Source organism: Carcharodon carcharias, chromosome 17 (genome assembly GCF_017639515.1).
Source record: "Carcharodon carcharias isolate sCarCar2 chromosome 17, sCarCar2.pri, whole genome shotgun sequence".
NCBI classification, from domain to species: domain Eukaryota; kingdom Metazoa; phylum Chordata; class Chondrichthyes; order Lamniformes; family Lamnidae; genus Carcharodon; species Carcharodon carcharias.
The window spans coordinates 9,052,369-9,075,516 of NC_054483.1; the positions used below are offsets into that span (position 1 = coordinate 9,052,369).

General features: G+C 46.6%; 1 protein-coding gene across 1 annotated transcript in view; it reads left to right on the forward strand.

The window, feature by feature from the left end:
* Positions 1-23,148, forward strand: part of gpat4 (glycerol-3-phosphate acyltransferase 4) — a 50,892-nt gene that overhangs the window by 17,701 nt on the left and 10,043 nt on the right. Inside the window, exons 2-8 of the mRNA XM_041210364.1 lie at positions 8,129-8,198; positions 9,291-9,588; positions 13,217-13,291; positions 14,269-14,358; positions 17,648-17,741; positions 19,782-19,897; positions 20,674-20,729. Coding sequence (XP_041066298.1) covers positions 8,129-8,198; positions 9,291-9,588; positions 13,217-13,291; positions 14,269-14,358; positions 17,648-17,741; positions 19,782-19,897; positions 20,674-20,729 — 799 coding nt within the window. The remainder of the gene's footprint in view (positions 1-8,128; positions 8,199-9,290; positions 9,589-13,216; positions 13,292-14,268; positions 14,359-17,647; positions 17,742-19,781; positions 19,898-20,673; positions 20,730-23,148) is intronic.

Sequence of the window (23,148 nt, forward strand, 5' to 3'; positions counted from 1 at the left end):
CCACCACAACGCCCCCCACCACAACGCCCCCCACCACAACGCCCCCCACCACAACGCCCCCCACCACAACGCCCCCCACCACAACGCCCCCCACCACAACGCCCCCCACCACAACGCCCCCCACCACAACGCCCCCCACCACAACGCCCCCCACCACAACGCCCCCCACCACAACGCCCCCCACCACAACGCCCCCCACCACAACGCCCCCCACCACAACGCCCCCCACCACAACGCCCCCCACCACAACGCCCCCCACCACAACGCCCCCCACCACAACGCCCCCCACCACAACGCCCCCCACCACAACGCCCCCCACCACAACGCCCCCCACCACAACGCCCCCCACCACAACGCCCCCCACCACAACGCCCCCCACCACAACGCCCCCCACCACAACGCCCCCCACCACAACGCCCCCCACCACAACGCCCCCCCACCACAACGCCCCCCACCACAACGCCCCCCACCACAACGCCCCCCACCACAACGCCCCCCACCACAACGCCCCCCACCACAACGCCCCCCACCACAACGCCCCCCACCACAACGCCCCCCACCACAACGCCCCCCACCACAACGCCCCCCACCACAACGCCCCCCACCACAACGCCCCCCACCACAACGCCCCCCACCACAACGCCCCCCACCACAACGCCCCCCACCACAACGCCCCCCACCACAACGCCCCCCACCACAACGCCCCCCACCACAACGCCCCCCACCACAACGCCCCCCACCACAACGCCCCCCACCACAACGCCCCCCACCACAACGCCCCCCACCACAACGCCCCCCACCACAACGCCCCCCACCACAACGCCCCCCACCACAACGCCCCCCACCACAACGCCCCCCACCACAACGCCCCCCACCACAACGCCCCCCACCACAACGCCCCCCACCACAACGCCCCCCACCACAACGCCCCCCACCACAACGCCCCCCACCACAACGCCCCCCACCACAACCACCCCCACCACAACCACCCCCACCACAACCACCCCCACCACAACCACCCCCACCACAACCACCCCCACCACAACGCCCCCCACCACAACGCCCCCCACCACAACGCCCCCCACCACAACGCCCCCCACCACAACGCCCCCCACCACAACGCCCCCCACCACAACGCCCCCCACCACAACGCCCCCCACCACAACGCCCCCCACCACAACGCCCCCCACCACAACGCCCCCCACCACAACGCCCCCCCACCACCCTCCCCCCACCACAACGCCCCCCACCACGCGCCCCCCACCACGCGCCCCCCACCACGCGCCCCCCACCACGCGCCCCCCACCACAGCGCCCCCCACCACGCGCCCCCCACCACAACGCCCCCCACCACGCGCCCCCCACCACAACGCCCCCCCCACCACCCTCCCCCCACCACAACGCCCCCCCACCACCCTCCCCCCACCACAACGCCCCCCCCACCACCCTCCCCCCGCCACAACGCCCCCCACCACCCTCCCCCCGCCACAACGCCCCCCACCACCCGCCCCCCGCCACAACGTCCCCCACCACCCTCCCCCCGGCACAACGCCCCCCACCACGCGCCCCCCACCACGCGCCCCCCACCACAACGTCCCCCACCACCATCCCCCCACCACAACGCCCCCCACCACCCTCCCCCCACCACAACGCCCCCCACCACCCTCCCCCCACCACAACGCCCCCCACCACCCTCTCCCCACCACGCGCCCCCAAGGCAAAGGAAGGAGAGTCAACCACAGCTCCTGCTCCTATCAGCTACCCAGTAATACCTGGGAAGTGTAGATGTGTGGGTGCTGAGTGAGACAGAATCGAATTTGCTTGCGATGCCCCTCATGCCTCAGTGGATTATCCAAACAGTCTGCCAGAATGACTCAGTTGGGCAAGGGGTAGATAGTGTGCTTGTGCAACTGAGTGAACATCTGCACTTTGTGGAGAGGACGGAGCAAACATTGTGTGCGAAACCTTGCAGACGTTCAGGACACATGCCCACATGTAGACAGCTTGAGGTGTCACTGGACAGCCCATGGAAACAGAAGCTGAGAGTGACTTTTTGCCTTGGATGTTCAGGTGGAATTATTGGCCTGAGACAGACTGGCCAAGCCTAGACTGAGACTTTAAGGCTTTGTGGTTCAGTATCACATCAGGCAATGCATTAACTTTGGCTGAGCTATTTTGAAAACAGCATGTTGTGTGGCACATGCTTACAGCGTTTCTCACTCAAAGTTCTTGGTGTGTGGATGACACTGGCAAAGCTGTATTTATCACCCCCATCGTGGTTGCTCTGAGAGCTGGTGGGGCTTGTCTTGCAGCTCTTGTGGCACTGTTCCTAGGATGGATGAGGTAGGAAATTTGAGGATATGAACCAAATAAATCTAACATATGTCCAAGTCAGGATGGTGTGTAACTTGCAGGTGTTATGATCTCCATAAAAACTGATAACTTTTAAAAATAAATATCAGCTTCCGGTTTATAGCTGAAAGGATGACATGACTCGATCTTGCTGGTGAGAGAGTCAGCAATGGCAGTGCCTTTAGAAGCTCACAGGGAAGTGGCTGGACTTTCTCTTGTTGGAGATGGCCATTACCTGGCACTGTTAGCTGCCAATTATCAGCCCAAGCCTGGATAATTATGCAGCCCCTGCTGTAGGTTGGCATGGGCTGGTTCATTTTCTTCCCTCACCTCCTGAAGTCACTGAGGAATGGCAGAGCGTGCTGCACAGGTGCTGACTGTCCTCCTGCTCTGTGATTGAGTCGCCATTTTCCATGTGTAAGCCCTGTCCGATGTGTTTCATAACTTTCTGACAATCAAAGCCGATTCTATCTTCAGCCTGTCCATGTACACGTTTTCAGAGCAGGAACTTGGTGCTTTATTTTTGTTCCCTTTTTGCCCATTCTAGGTGAGCCCTGAACTGTCAACACAGGTGAGACTAAAAAAGAAACATTGTGATTGATACTGTTGGAATGGTGGATAGGTCAGTACACTCAAAGTTGACTTTGGCTTTGATGGCTCCCGGAAGACCTTGGCAGTCTGTGTGACTCAGTAATATGGATGTCATGCAAGTAGATCACTTTTCTAGATTTGCATTGATACAAAATACGAAAATTGCAGCTTCCTTTTTCTGCACAGTATCTGTATGTCAGATCTGTAGCACTCTTTAGCTTTTGAGTCAGTCTCTAATGCCCTCGGTATTATTTGCATTGTCAGAGGTGCCGCCTGTTTCAGATATTCAGTTTGAGACCCAGTCTGTCCACGTGGACTTGATAGTCCCATGGGCTGTTTTAAAGAAGAGCAGGGGTTGTTCTGCCGGTTTTGTGATTAACACAACTCCCTCAATTTACACCATCAAGTAGCAGAATAACTGGGCATCTCCTCTGCTGGTTGTGGGACCTGGCTGTGTGCAGTTTGGTGGTCACGTTTGCATGAAGCAGAATGACAGAAACATGAGGGCAGGATAAGGTGCTGTATAAATGTGCACATGGTAGAAGGTCAGCACTGAGCTGTGAGAGATGTTTTCATGGAGGTTGACCCTAATGTGTCAATATGTTCGGCCTTTCTTAGGAGAGGTTCACTTGTTGGATGGGGTGCTGGAAAATTCCCCTTAACAACCGTCCTGGGCTGAGGCATAGTGAAGAGTTATCAGCTAACTATCTATGTTCATTTTAGAGCACAAGCAGTTCATACTGTTAGACCGAACTCAATGGAACAACAACTGCATTAAGTGAAGCTACATCAAAGATCAGGCTTGCTACTTGTTATTGCAGGCAGCAAATAATTTTAGATGTCACAGTTTTTCTCTTGCTCAGCTTTTTTATCACTGCTTCCATGTTAATTCACTTTACTATTTTTGCCTTAACCCAGTGACCCGCCTCGAGTAGTTGTCAAATATGGCTATAATTATTAAGTATTCAACTGGGATTGATGTGCCCATAGTTATATCAGTTCACTACTGTGGTTCCATGCTCCCATTTAAGTGAGAATGATATTGGTGATCAGTGAACCAGTTTGGTAATGGAGAATTCTGCTGCTGCTAAACCCATGGAGTCCTTTCTCAAGTAATATTTTCAGATTCTTACACAAAATGTTCCGTTAACTTACTGGAAAATGAAGGAGGTTTCTCTGATTGACTGGTTTTCAAAAAAAAAGTAGTGTGGTACTTCATCAAACAGCTTTTGAAAGTCGACATATATCACATCAACTGCACTACCCTCATCAACCCTCTCCGTTAGCCCGATCAAAGAACTCAATCAAGTTAGTCAAACTTGATTTGCCTCTAACAAATCCATGATGGCTCTCATTTATTAATCAAATTATCAGTTAATTTTGCCCTTGATTAATGTGTTCTCACCACTGACATTAATGCTGACTAGAGTGCAGTTACTGGGTTTACCCTTCTCCCTTTTATTTTTTGAATGAGGGTGTCACGTTTGGAATCCTCCAGTTGCCTGGCTCCACTCCTGTATCCAAGGAGGATTGAAAGATGGTTGCAGAGCCTCTCCAATTTGCACCCATCCTTCCCTCAGCAACCTAGGATGTATCCCAAAAACAGAAAATACTGGAAAAACTCAGCAGGTCTAACAGCATCTGTGGAGAGAGAAACCGAGTTAATGTTTCGAGTCCGTATGATTCTTCTTCAAAGCCATACTGATTCTTCAGAGTCATATGGACTCGAAACGTTAACTCGGCTTTTTTTCTCTCCACAGATGCTGTTAGACCTGCTGAGTTTTTCCAGCATTTTCTGTTTTTGTTTCAGGTTTCCAGCATCTGCAGTATTTTGCTTTTATCTAGGATGTATCCCATCCAGACTGGGTAACTTTTCCACTTTGAAGGCTGCCAATTTTTAAAGTATCTCCTCTGAAAGTATTTTCTTGCTATCCAATTTCTCTACTACCTCCACCTTGATTGTAACAATGACAGCACCATTTTCTCTACTGAAGAGCGACACAAAATCACTTATAACCCAGTTCTGTCCTCTAACTCCACAAGAAGATCTCCTTTTTGGATCCTAATAGCTGTCACTCTTTTACTGTTTATATGTTGTTAAAGATTTGAGTATTCCCCTTTGTGTTAGCTGATAATTTATTCTTATACTCTCATTGCTTTCTTATTTCCCTTTTCTGTTCTCATCTGCATTTTCTATATTCTGCTTGTCTGCTGTGTTAGCAGTCTGATTTTATCATAAGTTTACTTTTATTGAATTGTAACCTCTAGCTCTTCAGTCATTCCAAGGGTTGTCGTTTCTGATGCCCTTTTCTCCTCGTAGGGATGTGTTTACTCTGCACCTGGACTATCTCCTGTTTGAAGGCCTCCAATTGCACATTTACTGTTCTACCTGCCATGGGTCAGATCCCTTTTTGACTCACTTCCATTTGGCTTTACTTTTGTTCCTTATCCCTTTCCGTAACTATTCTAAAGCTGATGATATTATGATCACTGTTTCCCAAATGCTCCCCCACTGAAACCTACTCCACTTCCTCCACTCCATTCCCCAGAAACAGATCCAGCACTGTTTCCTTCCTCATTGGCCTGGAAATGCACCAATCAAGAATATTCTCCTGCACATTTACAGATTTCTTTCCCCTTCTTGTCCTTTATACTGTTTGTTCACAGTCTATGATGTAATTTAGGCTTACATTGTGGTACATTATGCTGAATAATTGCTGCATTGTTGGTGCTACTGTACTTGGAATGAGCTATTAAATTAAGGCTTTGTCTGCCTTTGTAGGCAGGTGGTAAAGATCCCATGGAAATGTTTGAAGAGGGATTTCTTCATGTCCTGGCCAACATTCTGCCCTCAACCACTACCACAAAAAGCCAACTGACTGGCCATTCAACTCATTGTTGTTTGTGGGACCTTGCAGTATGCAGATGGCTTTAACTTCAGAGTAACTCACTGTGTCTGAAAGTTATGAAGAGCTAAGATATAGACACAAACCTCTTTCGCAGCAGTTGGTGTTGTGATGTTTTATAACAATTTGCCCATTTACTGAGAATTCTTGTGAAAAAAAAACTGTCGATTCAAACTAGGGGTTATTGCCATTCATTGAACCTTGCTGCTGCTGCTGTCTGTTTGTGAGCAGTATTGACACAGTACAGCAATTATGCTTTCCAAGGCAGTGAACATCCAAGTCAGCATTCTGTGTCAGCTGACACCATCGATGCTGTCTTGCCCTCTAAACTCATCTCTCATGGTTGGCTAATTGGAGCACTTGTGCTATTTGCAAAATGGATGGAGCTGTGCAGCAGGCCCCTGAGCTTGTGTTTCACCCGTATTGTTTACAGACATTTTATTCTTACACGTTTCCTAAGTCCTTACTGCCACACCATGTTTAATGGAGGGATCGATCGCTCACGCACCCAAGAATAGTCGGAGGTCTAACAGCTGTGTTTCAAGAAGTGGTGCTTCTTTCTGCAGTTGCCAGCTAGTTTAATTTAAAGCTGTAACTAACCTGTGTGCTAAGCATTTTTATTCCGCTGTTTTAAAATTTAATATTGAGATTGTCCGAAGACCTGATAGGTAATTTCACTGCGTGCTAGCAGACTAAGTGTCATAGACCTAGAAACTTCAGTGTTCAGTCTGTACTGAGTTAGCTGACCTCACTCAGGTTGGTGAAAGGCAAGCTGCAACTGGCCTTACTGCTCCTGAGCTAGGGAGGAGTGGGGGAATCAAAACGTTCCCAATCCTGATGGGTTTTCCTTGCTGGAAAATGCGTGTGTTGCCTATCACAGGATGTGACGGGTGGTGTGCCACAGGGATCAGTGCTGGGGCCCCAACTTTTTACAATTTATATAAATTACTTTTATCAAAAGACCCTTGGCAATGGTTGTCAAATTTGCTAATGACACAAAGATAGGTAGGAAAGTAAATTGTGAAGAGGATGTAAGGAGGCTACAAAGTGGCGTAGATAAGGTAAATGAGTGGGCAAAGATCTGGCAAATGGAGTATAACGTGGGCAAATGTGCAATTGTTCATTTTGGCAGGAAGAATAAAAGAGAAGCTTATTATCTAAATGGTAAGAGATTCCAGAGCTCTGAGATTCAGAGGGATCTGGGTGTCCTAGTGCATGAATCACAAAAGGCTAGTATGCAGGTACAGCAGGTAATTAAGAAAGTTAATAGCATGTTAGTGTGAGGGAATTTGGTTAAAAAAGTAGGGAGGTTATGCTTCAGTTGTACAGGGCATTGGTGAGACCATATCTGGAGTATTGTGTAGAGTACTGGTCTCCTTATTTAAAGAAAGATTTAAGTGCGTTAGAAGCAGTTCAGAGAAAGTTTACTAGACTAATACCAGGAATGGGCAGGTTGTCTTATGGGGAAAGGTTGGACAGGTTAGGCTTGTATCCACTGGAATTTAGAAGAGTAGGAGGTGATGTAATTGAAACCATTAAGATCCTGAGGGGTCTTGATGGGGTGGATGTGGAGAAGATGTTTCCTCTTGTGGGAGAAACTGTTTAAAAATTCACTGAGGAAACTTTTTCTCTGAGGGTCGTGAGTCTCTCTTCCTCAAAAGACGGTGGAAACAGAGTCATGGAATATTTTTAAGGCAGAGCTAAATAGATTCGATTAATTAGGGGGGGTGAAAGGTTATCGGGGGTAGCTAGGAATGTGGGATTCAGGGTACAACCAGGTCAGCCATGATCTTATTGCATGGTGGAGCAAGCTCGAGGGGCTGAGTGGCCTACTCCTGCTCCTAATTAGTATCTGTAGGGTAAGGACAGAGTAAGTTTTCACTGTAATATGTCTATTTACACTCACAATCCCAGAAATGAAAAGAATCTACTCATAGCATCAAAACAGCTTGAGGAAGGACTTATACTTGGCCCATTCATCCCGGGACTGGGAGTAGGAGCCGGTCATCAGTTTAGCTATTCCTAGGCTGTTTGTAATGGCTCCGATATTGGACCTTATCAAAGTGTATCCTCCATTATCTGAATCATTTTTAATAAGTACCCTCACCTAAGGTCTGTCGTTACGACACACAGGACATGGAGCCAAATGCTTGCTTTCACTGGCCTCTCCACTTTTTGATCTTTCTGCTACTTGATGTGTCTGCATAGACCCCTTTTAATTTTTTTAAAAACCAAGATGGTGTGCATTAGTCCAGTGAGTGTTTCTGTTTCACCTTTCAGTGGGCAACACTGCGGATAGAAAGAGGAGCCCGGGAGAGGAAGCATCTGATCTACAAAACCAACTCTAATGGTAAGTGCCGACTGATGAGTGCACTGCCATGCTCATCATGTGTTACTACGATGGGGAGACATGGGATCGTCACCTGCCATTGAACAAGCTTTAAAGTTTGCCATGGGCTAGTCCAGAGTAACACAGAAGTGAATTGACCTGTTGGGGAGCTCATTCTCTGATTTAACAGTGGGTCCAGGCACTACCAAGCCTTGAGAATTTTCAATGAATAGTAAGTAAGTACCGTGCCGGACTGGTTGAATTTCGCGACAGTCAAGTAAAGAAAACGAGGCTAAAGCCAGCGTGTATCGATGATTCGATAAATGGGGAGGGTGAGCGGAGGAAATGCATCGGCTGTAAAATCCCACCCGTTTAAATCCAAAGAAGTGATGGTTGATAGGAAGAAATGATCAATCAGCATTGTGGCAATCCCATGTAACAAGGGAAAAACCGAAAAAAAGAGAGAGAGAAATGAAGGAAACGGGCTGACTTTCTGTAAAAGTGGTCAATGTGCAAAGTCCTAGCACAAGGTTGCTGCAGTGTGAAGTCATGTCAGAAAGTTTGAAACTAGCAAAGGCCAATTCACTGACAGCAGCATGGGGCTTGTGTTACTGGACTAGTAATCCAGAGGCCTGGACTAATACTGCAGAGTCGTGAGTTCACATCCCTCCACGGCAGCTTGTGGGAATTTAAATTTAATTCATTAATGAATTTGGAATGAAAAGCTACCAGATTGTAGCTGCCTGGTCCACTAATGTCCTTCAAGGAAGGAAATCTGCTGCCCTTATATGTGACTCCAGCCCGCTAAGCACGATGTCGGGTGAAGTCAGGATCAGAGTGGGACTTCTGATACATTTCTCTCCCACCGCCTGTGCTCCACAGGTATGTGGGCAAAGATCTGTAGTGAAGTATGAATCTTTCAAAGAGAGAATAAATTGAAAAGAAACTAATTTCATCTATGTTACCTTCTGGGTAAGCACTTGCATTGAAAGTATATTAAGAGCCAAGTGGATTCTGTGTTAGCTTCTCTGTGCGACCTCTTAGTTTAAGCAGTTTTCCCACCAGCCGAGATGACAATGGGTGAAGTATAATGTCTTTGTCTCTCCTCTCTAGGTATAATAGTGAAGGAGCCCACGTCTCTGGAGGAGGAGATAAAGCAGATGAGACGGACTGGGAGCAACAGAGCCCTGGACAGTCGGGAGTTTGAAATGTCTGATATCTTCTACTTCTGCAGGAAGGGCGTTGAGACCATTGTGGACGATGAGGTAACAAAACGGTTTTCTGCTGAGGAGCTGGAATCTTGGAATTTGATGACAAGGACAAACAATAATTTTCAGTACATCAGCCTTCGCCTGACTGTCCTCTGGGGGCTGGGCGTCTTTGTACGGTACTGCTTTCTACTACCACTGAGGTAAGCACAAAGTTGTCATGTCATGCTTACTGGTGAGACATGCTCATGGTCTCTCCTCAATTGTTCAATTCAGTGAGCATAAAACAACACGGAATCTCTTGAGTTGTTGAATTCCTTCTCCAGATGTTTATGGGTAGTTTTGGGCTAAATACAGGGTCCTAGATTAATGTTGTCTTGCTGGAAGGTTTCCATTGAGAATAGTGTCCTTAGTATCAAGAGAAGAAAACAGGCTGTGATGCCTGCCATTGTGGAACAGTACACTGTTCCCAGTTTTGCCTACTCCATTCCCTTTCCCTTTCTGCATGCTCGGTGTCCACTGTGTTGCTTTCCCTGTCGTAAAATGTTTGGAGATGCAATTCTGAACATGAGAAGCATTATACAAATGCCAGTGGCTATGCAGTAATCTCATGGCGATTAAGAAATATTGTTCTTAAAAATGCTGCCTAAATCCTTCCATTGAGTGGATCGATTGTGAGAAGAGAGCATGATAGCCCATGGCCTGGCTTAGATTGACACGTTCCGAATAGGAGAAAGCTGTGTTCCAATTGCTCTTGCCACCCAGTGTTTCAGCAGAAGAAGCAGGAGATGGTGGAAACATTAATCATCTCGTGCCAAAAAACATAGACTTGAGTTGGAGCCCTTTCAGATTGCCTTTCGCAATTGTAAAAAGTAACATTTCTAGTATTTTCCAGTCATAGAGCAGAGCACAGCACTTTATGTCTTGTATGTCCTTGACTGAAGGAGAAAGCAAGCACTAGGATTGGGAAATCTGGCTTTACATTGTGACACATGGTGGGGGAGACAGAGGGGCTGCATTGACTGCAGCATTGAATGTGAATCAAGAAGTATATAATGAGAAAAATTGGCACAAAGTAAAGAAAAAAATGACAATATCAAGGCCTTGGGATGAGCTCAATTTTATGCAGGAGACATTGGATCAGTTGAGTCTGGAGGTGAGAAAAGACTGGATGAGTCTTTCAGCAGCAGATGGGCTCAGATAGGGCCAGAAACCGACAATGCTATGTTGCTCAAATTAGACAGCCTTTTAATGGAGAGGATATGGTGCCTGAAGCTCAGCTTAAGTCAAACAAGACAGCAAAGTTCTGACAAGTCTGGTTCAGCCTGGGACAGTGCAAAGTGCTGTAACAATAATTTAGTGTTCATCTCTATATTCCCGATCATAAATTTTACATGTCTGCGCAAGATGTTTCTTTGTGTTTGGCATGGTCACTTCTGCAAATGGACTTGGTGTCCCTGGTAATCTGGAGTGCACCTTTGCTTTCCAATATCTAGGTAAAGAATAGCAACCTGGGCATGGCAACAATTGACCCTAGGTTGCCCATACTGGATAGTTTGACCTCAAATGTGCTTGTGCTGTGTGTTCTTCTGTCTGAAAGTAGGCAAGTTGCAGCTGACAAAAAGCCGATAGAACAGGAGTGCACTGCAGACCAAGCCATTGCCAATCTGCTGCTAAAGTTGTCTTCACAGGGAATGTCACATCTGGGATTTTTATCTATACGCTCTGAAAGGAGCTTTGTTTCAATTCAAGTTCAGTTATTGATATAATGCCGGTTTACAATGGGTTAACTCTCAGGCAGACAAGCCATTAGGAAATACAAACAAGTTACAGTACAGTACAGAAAGAGTCCCTTCACCCCAGTTCATGCTAGTATTTATCCATCAACTGAACAAATAGTCTAATCATCTTTACCCACCTTGTTTCCACATCACTTCAACCCCATTGCCTTTATCTGCTTATCCAAACTAATATACAATGTTGACAGAATTTCTATCTCAACCACTAATGCTGGAAGTGAATTCTGCAGCCTCACAGCTCTGAGTGAAGCCTTTCTTCTGCCCTCTTCAAAATCTCTTCTAATTCATCTTGTATTAATGGCTCCCTTGTTCTAGACCATCAAATACTGCCACCATTCTCTCTCAGATGCAAGTAGACCTGTGTGTCTCGAGGATTTTCTGGTTTAATTTCGACCTCTTGCACTTAGTTTTCATTTGTCCCATCTCTTACTGTGAGATGGTTTCAACACTGATCAGCTATTTCCCTTAAATCTCAGGTGAAATTTAAACTGGACTAGTCATCGATACATGTTCCGTGAGCTGATTGAAGTGGTTAATTTAACCTGAAAAGCCATGCTGATGTGACACATATAGGATTTCAGATGATTAAAAAATTGTTTGTGTGACATGTCAGACAACTTTACTGAGCTGACAGTCGGGAGCCACTGTTCAGGGTGAGCTTCCAAAGCTAGCAATGAGTGCGGCCATCAGCTAATTTGTGGCTGTCTGAAACTCGTTGAATTTTTCTGTGTTTTTTTCCCCCTCCTCCTCAGGCTTTTTACTGGACACTGTTTCACAAGCAGCAGCAGCAGCAGGCTGGCAAATCACCAAGTGATCGCCCTTCATGTGTGTGCCAGTCAGTGAGTGGCAGTGAGCCCATATTGTTAACTGCAAGCGCCTGAGGTCTCTGTGGCCCAATTATAGACTGCCTTGTCTCTACGAACTGAACCATCAGGAGAAACAACTTTTGGTTGGAAACGGAATTTCTTGTAAGCCGTCCATCAACCTCCCACCAGAGAAAAGAAATCATGAAATAGTACAGTACTGAAGGCCATTCAGCCCATCAAGTCTGTGCCAGCTCTTTCAAAGCAATCTAGTTTGTCCCATTTCCCCCCACCATATATTCTTGCAATCTTTTCTCCTTCAAGTATTTATCCAATTCCATCTTGAAGCTACTGTTGAATCTGTATCCACCCCCTTTCAGCCAGCCCATTCCAAATCCCAGCTACTCGTTGATTAAAGAAGTTTGTCCTCACGTTAGCTCTGGTTCTTTGGCTAATCATCTTAATTTTGTGCCCTCTAGTTTGCAACCCTTCAGCCACTTGAAACAGTTTCCCTCTACATACTCTATCTAAACCCTTTGTGATTTTAAACAGATCGAGCAAATCTCCTCTTAGCCTTCTTGGCTCCCTCTTTTCTAGAACCAGTAAATCTCTTCGGTATTCTCCCCAAAGCCATCACACCCTTCCTGAAGTATGGTCCCTGGATTTGGACACACTCCTCCAGCTGAGGACAAAGTAGAGAAACGGGGCTGAGCTCGTAGTGACAGTGTGAACCTGCCTGAACTTGGCACTGACTGAAATTTAAAATGGCAATGTTACGAGCAGAAACCAACAGTATAGCTAACGTGTGATGTTGCAAATATCACACTGGAGCAAGAAGAGGATGTGCTACTGGGGCTGGGTTGTGCCAGCACAGAAGGAACTTTACAACGCATCTACCATCTGCCTGACCTTGGTGTGGCTGAAATAGAAAATATTTCACTCCTCGGTACTGAAATTTGTCATTTTGGTAAGCACGAAACACAACACATCCTTTCAACCCTGCACGAGGTCCATGTGTTTGAAGAATATCTACTAAATGAAACAGGAAATATAACTTGGAAACTGATGGGAATGGATAGAGGATAGAGAGTTCTAAAGGCAGTAGTTCCTTCTTTGGATCGATACCCTGACAATAAGACTTTCCTCAAGGTTTACATGAGGACTTTGTTTAAAAAAGATTTTTGTATACTCATTAAAGCCTGATTGTGTGACACTCTTATTTTTTTTAGGGTTACCCTGGCAATTACTGGCATTAGCTTGTTGGTGATTGGAACGACCATGGTGGGATATTTGCCAAATGGTTGGTGAGTGTTGTCTCTGCTATAACCAGAAGAGCCCTGTTCATGGCTCTGATATGACCTTCCCCAATTTTCCATTGCTGCTTCCTCACTGAAGATGTTGACGCTCACTGGGCTCCAACTCTAGAGCTCTGATAACTCGCCAAAGTGGTCAGTCTTCACTAATGATCTTGGGTGTAAGAGCTGAGCTGTCAAAATATTCATTATTGGAGGTTATTTCAACCGAGCCTCAGCCTGATCCTGTCCTTGTTTGACGTCCAGATACAGGGCATCAAAACTTGGGTTAGTTACGCCCTCACTGACTGCTTACACATGCACACCCCAGCAGATGGCATTTTTCTGTCCCTGGACTGTGTTCCTGAGGGCACTGACACCCAACGAGTAGGTCAACTGAACCCAAGTACCATTCATGTTCAGTCGTGCTACAGTTAAAAATCTAGAGGGCTTAGTTTAGGTTGGTTGAACTTTTCGTAATGTAGTTTTTATTGCAATGCAGAGAGAAAGTTCATCCCTCCAAGGTGTCTAAATCCATTCAGGGGTTGCTGCATATGGTGCTACCCCAGTGCTCACTTATTTCATGAAGATCCTTAATCCATTTGTCATTTGAGGGTGTTTGTTTGCATCTAAAATTTGTGAGCAGCCTATGACAGGCTGAATGGGAATGGGGGAGGTTGTAGCCTGCGCTTTGGAATTGTAATAGACATCTGTTGTCTTCACTTTCTCATTCACTATTCAATGGTGCACTTTTCAATAGGAGCTGTGGCTGATTTTTGATTACTCTCTACAGCTAAGGGACAGTGAGACCAATTGTAATTCCCCCACGAAACTCTGCTGATGTAGACTGCGAATTGAATGTGGCATTTTGAACAGATCCACAGGAGTTTTTGTACATTTTATTTAATTCTTTTTGCCTTGCATACTTCAGCTTCTGTTAATCGCTCCCTTCACTAAAGTTTGGCAATGTTTCTCCTCCCTTTGTCTAGGTTGAAAGACTTTCTCAGCAAGCATGTACATTTGATGTGCTACAGGATTTGTGTTCGGGCTCTCACTGCTATAATTCACTACCATGACAGGTGTGTATGTAACACTGAATACGGTAGCTGCTTTTATCCCAGAACTTGGTATCTTGTGTTTGGCCATAAAAATTGGAGGCACTGTCACATGTTTTAAATTACAGGCACCTGCTCCGTTTAAAGCGTGTTCTAATAGCACATTTTTGTCTCAGCACTGTTTATAAATTAGGGATCTTCCCTGAATAACACTGCCTCCATTTTCATTTTAGCGCAGTCCCAGTGTAAGCGTCAAGAACTGTGTTGTAACAGCGCATGCACAGTACTTTTTAAATAAATCGCCACTTTCCCTCTCCCAAGCCCCTCACTCCCTCCCACCAGTTGCTGCCCCCTCACTCACTCCTTTCTTCCCCTGGCCCCCTTACTCTCTCTCCTGCTCACCTACCACCTCACTCACTCTCTCCTGCTCACCTACCCCCTCACTCACTCCCACCCTTTCGCTGCACCCTCACTCAGCCCCTTCCTCTCCCAGATCCCTCACTCACTGCTTTCCTGTTGTTGCTTCACTCTCCCAACCCAGCTCTCACTTCCACTCACTTGATGCTTCCTTCTCCCGGTCCCCTCACTCATTCCCACCTGCTCACTGACCCCCCCCCCTCACTCACTCTCTCTTCCTCTCGCTGCTTCCCTCAGTCGCTCTCATCTGCTGACTGAGCCCCTCACTCACTCCCACTCGCTCACCACTTATCTCTCCCGGCCCCCTCACTCACTTGTTCCCTCTCTCAAACCCCTCCCTGAGCCCCATACAATCGCCAATTACCTCTCCCGACCCCCCCTCACTCCCAACCATTCGCCACTTCCCCCTCCGGACCCCCTCACGCATGCTCACCCACTCACTGCTTCCCTCCGCCTCTCCCTTCCGCTTGCCACTTCCCTCTTTGGACCCTCCCTTACTCCCTTCCACTCCCTACCTGTCTCTCTGCTTCCCTCTCCCGACCCCCTCATTACTTTCTGCTGGCCATCCATATGGGTGGGAGAAGGGCGGCAAGCGGAAGCCTGGTGAGGTTCGGGAGAGGGGCACTGAGCAGGAGGGAGCAAGCGAGGTGTCAAGAAGGATGGCATGGGAGGGAATGAGAGGGTCAGGAGAAGGAAGTGGTGAGCAGGAGGTAGGGAGAGAAGTAAGCAGTGAGCAAATGGCGGGAAACAGCGAGTGGGAAGTTAGTTAGAGTAGTAAGTTAGTACGAGTCCTTGGTTCAAACATGGACAAAGGAGCTGAACTCCATAAGTGAGGTGAGAGTGACCGCCCTTGACATCAAGGCAGCATTTGACCGAGTGTGGCATTAAGGAGCTCTAGCAAACCTGAAGTCAATGGGGATCAGGGGGGAAACTCCACTGGTTGGAGTCATACCTAATACAAAGGAAAATGGTTGTGGTTGTTAGAGGTCAATCATCTCTGTTCCAGCACATCACTGCAGGAGTTCCTCAGGGTAGTGTCCTAGGCCCAACCATCTTCAGCTGCTTCATCAATGACCTTCCTTCCATCATAAGGTCAGAAGTGGGGATGTTCGCTGATGATTGCACAATGTTCAGCACCATTCGTGACTCCTCAGATACTGAAGCAGTCCATGTCCAAATGCAGCAAGACCTGGACAATATCCAGGCTTGGGCTGACAAGTGGCAAGTAACATTCACGCCACACAAGTGTCAGGCAATGACCATCACCAACAAGAGGGAATCTAACTGTTGCCCCTTGACATTCAATAGCATTACCATTGCTAAATCCCACCCCCATCAACATCCTGGGGTTACCATTGACCAGAAACTGAACTGGACTAGCCACATAAATACTGTGGCTACAAGAGCAAGTCAGAGGCTGGGAATCCTGCAGTGAGTAACTCACCCCCTGACTCCCCAAAGTCTGTCCACCATCTACAAGGCGCAAGTCAGGAGTGTAATGAAATACTGTCCACTTGCCTGGATAAGTGCAGCTCTCACAACACTCAAGAAGCTTGACATCATCCAGGACAAAGCAGTCTGCTTGATTAGCACCCCATGCACCACAATAAACATGCATCCCTTGCACCATTGGCCCACAGTAGCAGCAGTGTGTACCATCTGCAAGATGCACTGCAAGAACTCACCAAAGTTCCTTAGACAACATCTTCCAAACCCATGACTACTTCCACCTAGAAGGACAAGGGCAGCAGACACATGGGAACACCATCACCTTCCAAGTCACTCACCATCCTGACTTGGAAATATATCGGCTGTTCCTTCACTGTCGCTGGGTCAAAATCCTGGAATTCCCTCCCTAACAGCACTGTGGGTGTACCTACACCACATGGACTGCAGCGGTTCAAGAAGGCAGCTCACGACCACCTTCTCAAGGGCAATTAGGGATGGGCAATAAATGCTGGCCCAGCCAGTGACGCCCACATCCCGTGAATGAATAAAAAACAAAGATAGCAGATGGAGCACAATATAGGGAAATGTGAAATTTTTCACTTTGGTTGCGAGAATGAAATAGCAGAATATTTTTTAGAGGTGGGAAACAAGTTAATGTTGATGTTTGAAGACACTTGGATGTGCGTATACAAGGAATGCAGAAAGTTAGCACACAGGTACAGCAAGCAACTAGGAAGCCAGATGTCATGTTGGCCTTCATTGCAAGGGAATTGGAGAACAGGAATAAAGAAGTCTTGCTACATTCGTACAGGGTTTTGGTGAGACCACATCTGGAGCAGTGTGTCCATCAGGGGTACAGCGAAGGTTCATTAGATTAGTCCTTGGGGTGAGGGGCTTGTCCTATGATGAGTGACAGAGTAAGTTAGCTTATATTGTCTGGAGTTTAGAAGAATGAGAGGCAATCTCATGGAAACCTGCAGAATCCTGAAGGGTGGACGCTGAGAGATTGTTTCCATTGCTACTTTAATTTAGGACTCTTACTAACTTATATAAAAACATAAGAAATAGGAGCAGGAGTAGACCACATGGCCCTTCGAACCTGCTCCACCTTTCAATACGATCATGGCTGATCTTGGGCTTCAACTCCATTTTCCTGTCTACTCCCCATATCCTTTAATTCCCTGAGAGACCAAAAATCTGTCTACCCCAGTCTTAAATATATTCAACGATGAAGCATCCACAAACCTCCCCATCTCGGTCCTAAATGATTAGCCCCTTATCCTGAGACTGAGCCCCTGTGTTTTAGATTCCCGACCAGGGGAAACAATCTCTCAGTGTCTACGCTATAGAGCCCCTTCCGAATCTTGTTGCACAGGTTTTTCAGGCTCCGCGCTCTACAGCAATTAGCTTGCATTGTGTTCATTCCTTTTATTCATGTCCCTGGCAGTGAAAACAGGCCAAAAAATGGAGGCATATGCGTTGCAAACCACACTTCTCCAATCGATGTAATCATCCTGGCAAGTGATGGCTTCTATGCTATGGTGAGTGCTTTCTAAACCTTAGCACTGGAATCCTACAGTTGAAAGAAAACCAGACTTCATTAGATTGTGTATCTGGGATGGTGAATGTGATCTCCTTAAACTTCACTTCTATGTTTCAACCTACCATTCTGTCTCCTTCAGTCCAATTTAACCTTGTGTCGTCCAGTAAGGAGTTGTTCACATTCAAGTGAAGTATGGTATTCAACAACCTTAGGTACATTCTAAGTCATACGATCATGGAAACTTGTAGCACAGATAGAGGCCATTCAGTCTGTTGTACTTGTGCTAACTCTTTGAAAGAGTGGTTGTCCTCAGTCCCATATGCCTCTTTTTGTCTGTCCCTCTGTAAGTTCCTCATGCTCATACTTGTCCAGTCCTGTTTTAAAATTATTTAGGGAATCGGCTTCCAACATCTTTTCAGGAGAGTTCTGGATCTCAACAACTCTGAGTGAAAATATTTCTCCTCATCTCCCCTCTAGATCTTTATCCAATGATTTTAAATCTGTGGCCTCTGGTGACTGACCCACTCACCAGCGGGAATATTTTTTCTCTGTACCTGCTTTATCAAACCCTCTCATCATCTTGAAAACCTCTATTCATTCACCTCTTAACATTCTCTGTTCCAAGGAGAACAGTCCTAACTTTCCCAAACTCTCCTCAGAACTGAAGTCCCTCATCCCTGGGAACATGCTGGTAAACCTCCTCTGTATCCTCTCTGAGGCCTTTACGTCTTTCCTGAAGTTTGAGGATTGTCTACAGTACTCCAGCTGAGGCCTGACCGGTGATTTATAAAGTTCCAGCAGGATCTTTTAGCTCTTACGTTCTATATCTCTATTTATAAACCCAATTAATCCAGATGCTTTTTCAAGCAGCCTCATCAGCTTGCCCTGTTACCTTTAAGGATTTGTGCCAATGGGCACCAAGGTCTCTCAGTTCATTTGCACTGTTCCGATTCCTGCCATTTATAGTTTACTGTCCTCCCATATTAGTCCTTCCAAAGTGAATCACGTCACACTTCTCCACATTGAAAATGACATCGACAACCAGAGTGAAATGTGGGCATGCTGGGATTGTGTGGAAAAGGTGACTTTGCAGACTGTCCTTTATCCATACTTTTTCAATGGTGGTTGAATCATGCTCAGAAAGGGAAGGTTTGGCTGCGGTTAACTCAAACTGCACAGCAGTTCCTCAATTAAATGTGCTTTGGTTTCGGAATGGGGAGAGATTAAGATTGAGTGACTAGAGCTAAATACATGGACGCAATCTTTCATGAGAACATGCAGTTTAGAAATTGGGACAAAAGAAAAGTTTGTCACACTTTCCGTAAATCAGCCCCGCTTTTCAGCATTTTTCTTAATATTTTTGCTGCCTAGAAACAAAATCCATCTTTTGAAGCAATTCACACTGGCTGTTTAACCACCTTCTCTGGAATTTATTCAACTTGGCCTAAGCACTTTCACTCCGGGGCAGAAAAGAGGGAGGTTGAGCCCATTAGTGGGGTGAGGGCACAGAACGTGCAATGTTATAGATATGTAGGCAATGCTAAACTCACGTCCTGGGAGCTGCTTTTAGCAGCTCATGGTCCCATGGCACGATGAAAAGAGCAGGGAACCCGAGGAGTGCTTGAAAACATTTCTTTCTCAACCAATACAATCGGAAAAGGTAGTGAAAATTTATATCACACATTTTGGGATGTTACTGGAACAAAATGGCTGCTGCTTTTCCCTACTTAAAACCAAAAGTAATGAATCTTATGAAAGGCCTTGAGATGTCTTGATGTGGTAGGGCATTGTGTAAATATAATTATTAATATTCTTTGATCAAGCTCTGATTCCCTTTCTGTCTGTAATATTCCTTACCCTTTTCCTGAAACTAGTCGGGACTAGAGGAGTATAAATGCAGGCTGTTCATTGTCACTCAGGTTAAGGTGGGTTGGGGAAGAGAGGAAAGCCATCCCTTAGTTCTTCAACGAGATAAGAATTTGCCTATTGATTTATCAAGAACAGTTCTAATGCCGTGTGTGATTGCATTTTTCAATAGGTAGGCCAGATTCATGGTGGACTGATGGGAGTCATTCAGAGAGCCATGGTTAAGGCTTGTCCTCATATCTGGTTTGAGAGATCAGAGGTCAGAGATCGCAATCTCGTTGCAAGAAGGTGAGATAAAAGGACATGTCAGTTCAAGGGTTCGGTAACTGTATTGTCCTTTAGCTTCATTGGCAGGTTGTCAGGACACAATTATTGGTGCCAGTAATATGGCCTGTTGGTTTGGGAGGGGGAGGCTGATTACAAAGTTCACTTTCTTTTGAATGCTTCTGGGATCTGATCCGTCCACATCACATCATTGCCTGAATGAGTGAGGCTCCTTTGATAGGTCTCAGGGAGCTCGACACTATCCAAGACATTGCTTGCTTGATTGGCACCCATCCACCACCTTAAACATCCCTGTATCACCAGTGGCAGCAGTGTGGACCATCTACAATTTGCACTGCAGCAACTCGCCCAGGGCTCCTTTGACAGCAACTTCCAAACCCGCAACCACTGCCTCCTAGAAGGGCAAGGTTAACGGTGCATAGGAACACCACAACCTGCAAGTTCCCCTCCAAGTCACTCACCGTCCTGACTTGGAAATATATCGGCCGTTCCTTCACAGTCGTTGGGTCAAAATCCTGGAACTCACTCCCTAACAGCACTGTGGGTGTACCTACACCACATGGACTGCAGCGGTTCAAGAAGGCAGCTCACCACCACCTTCTGAAGGGACATTTAAGGATGGGCAACAAATGCTGGCATTGCCAGTGAAGCCCACATCCCAAGAATTAATTGTTAAAAATTCTTAAAAGGGTACCTCAGAAAGCCAAGACAAGTTCTACATCTGAACATGTGTTATAGGACTTGGAAAAGGCTCACTCTGCTCTTTTTGATCTTTTTAGGCTGAGTGAGCACGTAAGAGACCAGGCTAAGCTTCCGATTCTGATTTTCCCAGAAGGTAAGTGCCTGGGCGTTGAATAGTTTGGGTGTAAATGATCTCTCTGCAGTCCTACAGGTAGCAGCTGACATGGTATGGGCATCACTGAAAACAGAATCATTGTTAGATAGGCAATGAAAGACCTTCAAAGTAAACTGATAGAGTCCGTGGATGCCTCAGTTGGCAAGGAAAGTATGTAACTGAGCTACAGAGGGCAAAAGGCCCCAGACTTGATTCCTATTCAATGTTAAGAGCAGTTCAGCTTGAGCAGCACTGAGGTATGAAGACCCTGACTCAATACAAAACTTGGAAGTATTGTGATCTGTGAGAAGGATAGTGTAGAACTTCAAAAGGATGTAGACAGGTTGGCAGACAAGTGACAAATGAAATTTAAAGCAGGTAAGTGTGAAGTGATACATTTTGGTAGGTAGACCGTGGAGAGACAATATAAAATAAAGGGTGCAATTCTAAAGGGGGTGCAGGAGCACAGGGACCTGGGTGTATATGTGCATTAGTCAATGAAGATGGCAGGACCGGTTGAAAGCACAGTTAGTAAAGCATACATACAGTATCCTTGGTTTTATTCATAGGCATAAAGAGTACAAAAGCAAGGATATTACGTTAAACTTGTGTGTAGAACATTGGTTCAGTCTCAACTTGTGTCCAGTTCTAGGCGCCACACTTTAGGAAGGATGTGAAGGCACTAGAGAGAGTGCAGAAAAGATTCACAAGATTGGTTCCAGGGATGAGGAACTTCAGTTTACAGAGAGAGATTGGAAAAGCTGGGACTGTTTTCCTTGGAGAAGAGCAGGTTGAGAGGAGATTTGATCGAGGTGTTCAAAATCATGAGGGGTCTGGACAGAGTAGATAGAAAGGAACAGTCTCCATTGGCAGAAGGATCGAGAACCAGAGGGCACAGATTTAAGGTAATTGGTAAAAGAATCAATGGCAACATGAGAAACTCATTAACGCACCGAGTGGTTAGGATCTGGACTGCGCTGCCTGAGAGTGTGGTGGAGGCAGGTTTAATCGAGGCTTTCAAGAGGAATTGGATAATGATCTGAAAAGGTGCAGGGCTCCGAGGAGAAGGCGGGCGAGTGGCTTTTGGTAAATTGCCCCTGCAGGGAGCCAGCACAGATACGATGGGCTGAGTGGTTGTCTTCTGTGCTGTATCTGTTCTGTGATTAGTATCTATTGAGCGCCCTGCTGGAAAGGCCAGTCATCATTGGGATTGGCTCACACTGATCCAGCTGTGATGCTGTTCATTATGCAGCGGCCTCTCGAGGCTTAATTTCCTTGCTGTCTCATGAAGATTGAGAAAGCAAAAGGGCCTCTGTACACAAGGAATAAGTTGTTTGGGGATGAAATTAGCTGTCTTCATTACGATGCTATTTCCTGCAGGAAGTGTTTCCTACACAACTTGTCTTGTCACGAGCTTTGTTTTGAATTGAACAGTACTGACACATCTGTGCAGCTTAAAACGGAAATCTGACGAATACAAATGTGAGATTACATGTGTCAACAGCAAGTTTCAGCAGCATTTTTATTCCAGACGAGGCAGGTGCATGAGCTGAATTCAGTACTTTCCGTGCATGCTTGTACCTTTTGCATGTCTCTCAACATTGATTGCGTGGGGAATAAAGTGTGCACATGTGCCTAACCTGTACTCGTACCCTCTGGACGATGGATAATGCTCTGATGGCCAGTGAAGCATTGCTGCCTCAGCTCTCTATAAGGCAGGTGCCAATTCACAGCTGTCACATCGCAAGGTTATATAACCAACTTGTAATGCCGTTTTCTTTAACCAGACTGCAGCCACCTGGGGAGATCTCCTCACAGATGCACTTCGGTTGTGCTGGAAATTTCCCACTGAAAAACATTTAATATCTATGATCACCAGTTCTCCTGAGAGTGTGACAATGCAACTAGAGAGAGCTGCCCTCCATTTCTCAATTGTAAATTTGTGATTTTCTTCCTTGCCCCTATAGCCTCCGGTTTTCTCTTTCCTTTCCTTCAGCAGAATGCTGTGAGCTGCAGTTCCTCACAGGCTCGGGTATCTCCCGTGCCTCATACGAGCGGCCAGTTTCACTTGAGAGCCAGAGGTTCAGTGGCTTCAGGGTATTGGAGTGAAGTGGGTGTCACAGCTGGACACAGGACTCAGAGTCTCAGCGTACGCTTCCCAATAGGCAGTGGTCAAGAACAGGAACCCCCTCAGGTGACTTTATCTCCTGACTCTAACCCTGAATAAATGCAGCACAGTGCTGCCATGAATGCTTCTAACTTAGCACATGCTAGGAATGGGAATGGGATTGAGATCTGCTGAAATTAGAGTGCAGAAAGGGGTGGTTTGCCCACCAGTCCATGTGGGTGTTTGCCCAACACAAGAGCAAATAGTCTGAAGGCCACCTTGATCCCATGTTTCTTTATTTGTCTATCACTG